Source organism: Carassius auratus, chromosome 25 (genome assembly GCF_003368295.1).
Source record: "Carassius auratus strain Wakin chromosome 25, ASM336829v1, whole genome shotgun sequence".
Classification (NCBI taxonomy): domain Eukaryota; kingdom Metazoa; phylum Chordata; class Actinopteri; order Cypriniformes; family Cyprinidae; genus Carassius; species Carassius auratus.
In genome coordinates, this window is record NC_039267.1 from 12,582,641 (window position 1) to 12,591,901 (window position 9,261).

The 9,261-nt window shown below is 36.9% G+C and overlaps 2 protein-coding genes across 4 annotated transcripts in view; both read right to left on the reverse strand.

Annotated features, from left to right (window-relative positions):
• LOC113043354 (fibroblast growth factor receptor 1-A-like) overlaps positions 1-3,942 on the reverse strand; it is a 27,375-nt gene extending 23,433 nt beyond the window's left edge. For both annotated transcript variants that reach the window (XM_026202684.1, XM_026202683.1), the window contains exon 1: positions 3,810-3,942. The gene's annotated coding sequence lies outside the window, so the exon portion shown is untranslated. The remainder of the gene's footprint in view (positions 1-3,809) is intronic.
• Positions 3,498-5,905, reverse strand: ankrd39 (ankyrin repeat domain 39). Of its 2 annotated transcripts, none has more exons than XM_026202706.1 (5): positions 5,857-5,905; positions 5,543-5,654; positions 5,322-5,425; positions 5,000-5,203; positions 3,498-4,894 (listed from the first exon to the last, which is right to left on the reverse strand). In XM_026202706.1, the coding sequence occupies exons 2-5, from the start codon at positions 5,631-5,633 to the stop codon at positions 4,760-4,762; spliced, it is 534 nt and encodes a 177-aa protein (XP_026058491.1). In that variant the 5' UTR covers positions 5,634-5,654; positions 5,857-5,905; the 3' UTR covers positions 3,498-4,759. The 2 variants fall into 2 exon arrangements, with proteins under 2 accessions (XP_026058491.1, XP_026058490.1); XM_026202705.1 differs by having other exon boundaries at positions 5,543-5,745; positions 5,857-5,897.
• Positions 5,906-9,261: the final 3,356 nt, after the last annotated feature.

Below are 9,261 nucleotides of genomic sequence, written 5' to 3' on the forward strand. Positions count from 1 at the left end.
GTCCTCTGCTGCACTTTGGCCCTCCAGACCCATGTCTCCACCTCAGCCTGTCAGCCTGCTGGCACTGCACTGGCTCTGCATCCCTTTGGCTCCACTGAGGCCCATCTGCCCAAGGATCTCTGGGATCCTCTGGGCTCCCTCGTCCATCCAGACAAACCTTGTTCGGTCATCACTCAGCTTCCACCATGGACTTCTGGGTCTCCGGCTTTGCCTCGACCCTCCACCCCTTTGGCTTCACCAGTCTCCTCCTTTCCTCCGGTTACCCTGTTGTCCTCGCTTGCCCCATCGTTGTCCTGGTCAGCCGAATTCTCAGCTCCGCCTCAGGCATGCAATCCAGCCGCTCCACCTTGGGCTTCCAGGCCTGCGATGTTGACCTGGTCAGTCGAGCTCTCCGCTCCACTAGTTTCACCATGCACAATGGTTCCACTTCCGTGGATCGGCCTCGGGGTGTCGCCCAATCCCTCTGTCAAAGCTCCCCCTTGGTTCCTCCCACTGTCAGCTCCACCATGGTGTTGGCCTCAAGATTCTCCAGGCTCCACGTCCTCGTGGCAGACCCTCACGAAGTTAGAAAGAAAGGTCCGCTGGCGCAGACCCTGGAGGGGGGGGGGTAATGTCAGGAACCAGTTAAGCCTGAATTTGGGATTTTCCTTAGTTGTCAGTTATAATCAAAATAAAAAGAAACAAACATTTTAAATATATCAGTCTGTGTGTAATGAATTAATATAATATACAAGTTTCACTTAAAATAAATCAACTTTTTGATGATATTATAATTATATGACCAGCACCTGTACATTGCACCTGTTCAAACAGCAATGACCCAGGAGGCTGGGGAAATTCATTCTAATGTTCATTCCCAACTGCCTTTTAAAGATAGAATGCTGAACTCCTCTTCCATGCTCTTTTGCCATTCTTTTTTTTTGTTCTTTTAAAGATCAATAAATTGTACTCATCACACTTTCTATTATTTTATGTTATTCTGTCTGTTTTGTTCTCTGTTTCTAAAATGAGCTTTTGTTAGGTCAAGCCATGTGATAATTTTGGATTAAAAATGTGAAATTATGGAACTCATATCTCTCTCTCTCTCTCATATACAGACCCAAGACTTTGCAAAGGATCCTCATTGTGTGCTTTGAGACAATGGTTAGTGGTCTAAGCAGTAACTGTGTTTTTGTTTATTGCTCTTTATTGATGAATAGTTCCATTAAGTGTTAAGTATTGGCTTGAATGCATTCAAAAATGCTGAATTTTAGTGGTTTACATAAAGTGTTGAGGTTCAGCATTGTGTTATAATGAACTATGTATTTGGGTTTACAAATGTATTTGCTACTTTTTAAAGCAAGAACAAGAGAAAATGAGATTTGTTTGTGATTAATCTGAGCCTATGTGTAACATTTTTATGTGACCGGGAGTCACAGTGTATATCCTTGGTCTGAGTCTTTTTAGTTGAAATTTAGCAGTTCATGGAACATTAAATGTTGAGGTTTAGGGCCCTATCTTGCCCCGACGCAGCGCAAAGCCAAACACAAGTGTCTTTGCTATTTTAAGACAGACGTAGTTGTTATTTTCCATCCAGTGACCACAGATGTCAGCAATGAACATGATATACAATATATTTCTGTGGTTGGTCTGATCCATGTGTGCCGACATTTGTAAGTATTTACCTTTCAGTGTTTGTATTACAATTAAAATGGATTATTCCTGTTCTTGTATCAACTCAAGCTAGAATATGTCTATAACAATCAGTGGTACACGTTACTATGCTAAAATTAATGAAAATATTTAATGGAGATCAAATAAATGGTAATTTAACAGGAAAATAATGGTAACACTGCTGCCAGTTGTTTCCTGTTTTTTTTTTCTGATTCACAGTAAATTCCTGTTGAAAAACATTACGGGGAGTGCACTGTAAAAAAAAAACAAAAAAAAAAAACATTAACAGGAATTAACTGTTAAAATAACAGGAAAATAATGGTAACCCTGCTGCCAGTAATTTCCTGTTAATTTACAGGAACATAATTAAGTGTAATTTGTTATTGGTCAAACGCATAGAAAAGGAAATCACTCTTTCCCTTTATTCAGTGACAGATTAGAATTGTTTCCAGATTTCTGACTTGCCTTGATTTTGTCAAGTAAATAGCAGCTTTAATTTTCTTCTCCACTTCTTGTGTTGACTCCATTTCTACTACACACCACCGTTCCCTGCGGGCCTCCCGCCAAATTTTCTGACCGCCCACTCCCGCTATTACGGCCAGGCTGATGAACTCTTTCCTGTTCTTTCTCATTCTTGATTTTTTCCATTACCTTTTCTCTTCCAAACTTTTTTTCAAAAGTACAAACTAATATGTACTTTTAAGGTGCTATATGAACTCTTTAGGTACAAAGGTATGCCTTTTGAAAGGGTACCGCCCCAGTGACAGCTTTTGCACGGTATGAGTTGTCTATTTCTTGCATTTCTAAGTGATGTTAAGGAAAAATATGCTTTACGTCTCCTCTGTCAGACATCACAGTCACACCTTCGGTCAAATGTACTGTATATGTACTATAATGAATGAATAGTTTGAATTATCACACATGCATTAGAACACTTCCCAGCAAACGCAAAACTTTTCACAACATTGTATTTTGGTAGCAACTGGCTAATGTTCCAGCACAGCATTTTAAAAGCATAAACATCACATTTGTTAATACAAAACACAGCCAGCAAACATCTATAACCGTTTGAGTTGTATTTCAGGGCAGTTCATGAAGACAAAGAAACAGGAGAGGTGCTGTGAAAACCTGAACCGAAGTCATTTCCAGTTCCACCAACCAGAGACTTCTCTTTACTTGAATATGGATGGCTAATTTATGTGTTCCCTTTCAGAATCAGATCTATGCAGATATTACTCGGGGACAAGAACACTTGATTGTTGCTAGAATAGTGTATGTACCATAATGAATGTTAATTGCACTTTAATTAAAAATACAAATTAATTCAACGTTTTTCACAACACAACAACAAACTCCAAACGTTGAAAACATTGGCCTTATAACAGCAAACAACTGTTTGGAGCTTGTTTTATAGTTTTGAGTTTCATTACTTGTCTTTAATTTGCTATTACACATTTCTTTAAGACCACCAGTGCATAATCGTCCATTATTTTTTGTGTATATCTTCGAATGGATAGTACACCAGGATATTTTTATTTTCATCATTACTTACAAATTTCTTTGTGTTTATTATTATAATTTTTTTATCAATATAAGTGAATGGTGACAAAAGCTAACATCTCCCTTTTTGTGTTAAAGTAAGGCACATATAGTAGGTATTTATTTCTTTGTGAACTACCACATTATATCCATTTTTATTTGTTGTATATAATAAATACCATTAGTTACAAAATGTGTCGTTCAAATGATTCCATATAGAAATATGCTTATTTAAATCAATAATTTGGTCTGTGCACAACCCACATAACAAAGAGCCAATCTGAAAATAAATAAAGTTCTGTAGCTTTAAGCGTTTTTTTGTTTGTTTGTTTTTTTCATCAAAAATGATTTTCCATGAAACACTGTAACGAGGACATCTTTTGGTTCTCCTAATTCAGACAAATAAACCAATACAAATAGTAGAAAATGAAAATAATCCTAGGCACAGTGTAAGGCAAAGAGTGAACAAGAACAGAAAATAAAACATGAATAGAAAACAACAATATGCGGATTACTGCGTATCGTACTACTTTTTATTAAATATATATTAAAATGTTAGGACGCTAGAAAAACTCTCTAAAACGTTTCAAAAACATGTTAAGAGTCAATTTACTCACATTTTCCTTGTTCTATCCTTCCAAATTGTCACTGGACTATTCTCTCTTTGTTATAAGATAAATCCTTTTGGTTTTCATGAAACCACTGGGATCTGACTGTTCTTCTTTCGACTCGACTGAAACTCAGTTAAATTAATGAGCAGAGACTCGCGAGAAGATTTTATGTTTCACTCCACCCTCACCAAATTCCTACCGAGTTTGCTGTTTTTTTTTTTCTTTTTTTCTGGAAATTACACCCACTGAGCTTTACGGGAAACATTTAAAGACATGCCAGTGAAAGAAGTATTATGAATTAGAGGTAAAACTGTGCAAATAAACAATAATCAGATTATTTATATGCATATAAGTAATTCTGAAACCTATCTAAAGATGACCTTTATGATACAAAACATCTGTATATCAGATATTCTAAATGTTTTGGTCAATTACAAGTACAACACATCATTCCTAAGCACACAGAACCACAAACACACAAAACATTGCCCCTTTGCTCTGTAGTGACATCTGTATTGATCTGCACTGTTAATTTATACAAAGCATCATCTTCATATTTACTTATCTGGGCATGTAAACAGCTGTTTATTAAGTTATCAAAGTTCTTCCGAGGCATCAAACCTAGGTTTCCTTATGAAATGCTGCATTAACAGGACTCTATCACCCTCTACTGGAAAATAAAGTTTTCTCTCAAACTTGGTCACTCCATGTCAAATTGACAAGCATTGGCATCCAAGCTAAATCTGCCATTGATTCAAACCTTTTTTTGTTGATCTGGTCAAATTTAATAGCAGTGGATTAACTCTTGAAGAAATGACTATTAAGATTAACCTGAGTAACTATGCCTCATTCCAACCAAAAGACACACTTATTTACAAAGCACAGCCTAGCTTTTGAAAAAGTACTTCATATTCTTTCAGGAGAAGGCCAAAGGCATTACAGACGGTAAGATCAGGTCATTGTGGTCTCAGGGACTCATTCTCTGGACAGAGATCGAAAGATGTGTGAGATCTTTTATTCTTCATAACCCGTAAGGCTGGAAAGCGGTTCACCAGCAGCTCACAAACCACCAAATGCTTCTGTTCAGCAGCCTGTGTGCACATACAATCACAAACACACTCAGAAACTGCCATCAAATAACATGCAACTAATAAAACAAGCTCTACATAAGAATTCATCATGTCGAGCTGTAGTACCTTATGAAGTGCTGTAGATCCATCATCATCAGTCAGACATGGATCAGCCCCACGGTCTAACAGTAACTTGAGCACATTGTGGTGTCCGCAGTAAGCCGCCCTATGAAGCGGGGTTGCCCCACCACGGGTCTGGACGTTCACACAAGCGCCACAGTCCAGGAGTAACTCACACACTGACAGCTGACCTGCTCGACTAGCATAATGCTGCTCAAAAATAATACAAATAAATAAATATTCTCAGTACCTGTGAATAGGTTATGCAATATGAAATGATCATAATTAATACTGTTTGCATTAATGGTGAATTATAACATGAACAAACCAAAGCAGTGTAGTTTGCCCGGTCCCTCACATTTGGATCAATCCCTTTTTTGATAAATGTCCGGACTCTCTCCACATCTCCATCCATTGCAGCTGACCATATACCTACAAGCAAACAATCCACATCTTTCTAATATGCCAGTATGAGGTGATATGATTATATACTGTATATGAGTGTGTGTGTGTGTGTGTGTGTGTATGAACATGCAAGCAGTTATGTACCTCTCTCAAAGTCCATCTCCTCTAGAGTCTGATAGACGCTTGCTGTTGAGCTATGTGCACTACAGGTGCACTGATTTCCATGGGAACCCATTCGAGGTTTATTTGGTATGAACTGTATTAAGTATCACAGATACGCCCAACATGATACTTCATGTGTGTTATGGACACTAGTGACAATGCGTTCAGCTGTTATTCACATTTCGCTAGCAAGTAAATATGCAAGGTTATCAGACGAACAATAGACACTTTTGCGTTTTGTTTAATGAGTTTTGATGAACGAACATCTGTTTTTGTGTGTATAAAACTGTCATTACCTGCACATGGGTTGGGAAAGAAAAAGCGGCTGTGAAGCGGAGCAGCTTCTGCGCGCAACAACAACAATAAAAAAACGGCTTTCAAAATAAAAGCCATGGATTTTGGTTGCGCTGGCTTAGTTTTAATTTATTTTTTATTTTTAGGGTTTTAGTGTAAAAAAAATAATAATAATAATAAATATTTTTGTGAGCACATATATGCCGTTTGGTTGTCCACCTTATTTTGACAGACAGAGAGAGGCAGACAGACAGAAAACCTGAATAAAATGCAGCAGGGGTTCAGATAAAAAATCGGCAGCTGGCAGCAGGAAGTGGCTGCCATTGACAGCCGGAAGGCAGTAACTGACAGCCGGAAGGCAGTAACTGGCAGCCGGGTGGTAGGCGGGACCTGCCATTCGGTGGGAGCCAATCAGTATCGACCAACGTGGGCGTAACCAATCAGATATAACTGCACCCAAACGCTTCAGTAATGGTTGCGATTGATCAAACGGTAAGTTCAGAAATTGGTCATCGGAGTAATTAATGTTTTTTTGCGTTGTAAGTTTGTTTTTAATTGTTATCTTGGTGGACGACTTGGTAGACTTGGTGCCTACTTTGGTTTAATTGTTCAATGAAATCTAATTAGTGGTAGCAACGTTGTTTGTGTACCTTGTTAGGGGCCTACCATTAACTTCAAATTACGTTTGACGTACCATTAAATATTAACGTTTGTTAGCGTGTTAACAGTCTTTTGAACAATATAAAAGAATGTTGTTTGACTGGAATGGTAGAAGATAAATTTGCAACACTAACCATATATTTGTGCATGTTAAGTCTTTCAGGAGATTGTGTGATATACATTTCTTAAAAGAAGTTTGTTTTTTTTGGCCTATTGAGGTGTGTTTTATCTAATACTATGCATGTGCAGAACTGTTCTGTGTACCAGTTGAAGTTGTAAGCATGTGAATGCAAAACAATTTTTTTTTTTTTTTTTTTTTTTTTTTTTTTTTTTTTTTTATCTATACAAAATATAATGGACTGGTTCATAATTCCTTATAACTTTTAGGTCTAGTTTCACAGACAGGGCTTGGATTAAGCCAGGATTAGGCTGTAGTTAAATTTAGAACATTGAAGTAGCTTTTGTAAACATGCATTTAGAAAAAAAAAAAAAAAAACATTACTGATGTGCATCTTGAGACAAAACCATGGCACTGACACCTTTTTTTTTTTTTTTTTTTTTTTGTAATACCCAATAGTTGCCAGATGCTGTCCTGTTGGAAATTCTTCTTTACGTGATCCTGGAGGAGGGTGATGCTACTTTATTAAGTCCGTCTTTGGTTTGTTCCAAATTCAGAAGTCTGCTATACTGTATACAGACTCCTTTTGAAAGAGGGCACAATCCAGCTGGCTTAGCTGAGTATCTTTTACATATTTGATTAGAGGTTTAAAAAGGTGCCATAACATTTCTCAGTTTCCATGTCTGAATGTTTATCTTTGTAATAATGCTGTTTTCATGCTCCTCATCTCAATATACAGGTGGAACAAAATGGAGAACAAGTCTAAGCCATGTCAGGAATTCAACAAAATGTACACCCTGCAGACACTGCGATGAGGTTTACAACAACTGCTTACCAGGTGTGCAAATTATGCATGAAAATGTAAACACTGCTCTGTACATGATGACAAGATGCAATGGGAATAATCATTAATATGGCTGTGCATGCATGTCTACTGTTAATAAAGCAATTTGGGTATTAAAGTCACCATTTTCTTATGAATAATAAAATGCAGCAGCTAGAGTTCTTCCTAGAATCAGGAAGTATGACCGGATTAGCCCAGTTCTGTAAACCCTGTACTGGCTCCCTATCAAACATCGTATATATATTAACATCTTCAATTATATTAATCTGTTTCTTTCTTATTCGAAGGTCACTGCAGTCACCTGGATCGAGTACGTATCCAGATCAGATGGTGGATCAGCACCTAGAAAGGACCTCTACATCCATGAAAGACAGCGGAGACCAGGACAACTAGAGCCCAGATACAGATCCCCTGTAAAGACCTTGTTTTTTCTCCATTGTGTCACCAGTGGAGTTTTGGTTCCTTGTCGCCTCTGGCTTGCTTCGTTGTGGTCACTTCATTTACAGTGATATCATTGACATGATTGCAAATGATTCCACAGATACTATTTAATTTAAACTGAACCGAGCTGAAGGATGACATCACTGAATTGAATGATAAACTGACTACAAACTGAGTTTACTAATGTCCTTCTGCATTATTGACTGACACACTATTTTCCTATTTAATACTGTAAAGTTGCTTTGCTTTGATCTGTATTATTAAAAGCACTATATAAACGATGCTTGACTTGACCATGTTGCAAGAGGAAAATGAGGAGAGATGCACATCCACCCTGGGTTTTACAGTGATTCATGCAAGATGCTGGAGAAGTAACTCCGTATACCTCATCAGTTCTGATCTAAGAGTCTTGAAAATACCTCCAGATTGTTAGTGATTCTGATTGATATTTTAGTCTGCTTGCTTACTGGATATATTTTATACTGTTTACATTGTAAAGCACTGACTTTGACAACTTACTAACCCAGTTACAAATTTAACAGCTACTTTATACTATATATATATATATATAGTTGTTTCTTGAAATACTACAAATATAACCGCAAATTATGATTTTAAATAAAGGTCCTTAAGACTTCTCTCTTTTCAGTCATTTGTGTATATAGCCTATAATAAATATACAACATACACCCAGTAAGTGCCACTCTCGTATATAAATATAAATTGTTTTATTTCACACAAACAATGATACATGCATGCATAAACATTCAGCTGGAAATTAATGTTCAGCAAAATGATCTTATTTCTTTGTTTATATTTGATCAATATTTTAAATCAAATAATATACAATACTGACCTTTATACTTATTTAAAAAAGTATTAAACATAATCATAAGTGTATATAATTATTTATTTGTCTTGTTGCCGCCGGCAGCCTCCTCCAATTTCCGGGTATTAGCGACAGCTGCCATCCGGTTTTATTGGCAGCCACTTCCTGCTGCCAGTGACAGCCACTTCCTGCTGACAGCTGCCGATTTTTCGCTGAACCCCCTCTCATAAAATGTTTCCTGTTCACTCTAAAATAATTCTAAACATAACAAGACTTCAAGGAAATATTCTGTTAAGAATAGCTTAAGCTCTGTTGACAGCATGCCGTTGATTACCACAGGAAATAGTTCCTCTGAAGTTATTTTATTTATTTATTTTATTTATTTATTTTTTTGATCAGAAATACAGCAAAAGTAGAAATATTGTGAAATATCTTTACTATTTAAAATAAATGCTTTCTGTTTGTATATATATTCTAGAATGTATTTTATTCCTGTGTTTAAAGATGAATTTTCA

Coding starts and splice junctions, on each gene's coding strand:
- ankrd39 (XM_026202706.1), bottom strand. CDS start 5,633: ATGGGTTCCCATGGAAATCAGTGCACCTGTAGTGCACATAGCTCAACA. Junction 5,204..5,321: donor GGGCAAACTACACTGCTTTG/GTTTGTTCATGT, acceptor ATTTTTGAGCAG/CATTATGCTAGTCGAGCAGG. Junction 4,895..4,999: donor GATCTACAGCACTTCATAAG/GTACTACAGCTC, acceptor ATGTGCACACAG/GCTGCTGAACAGAAGCATTT.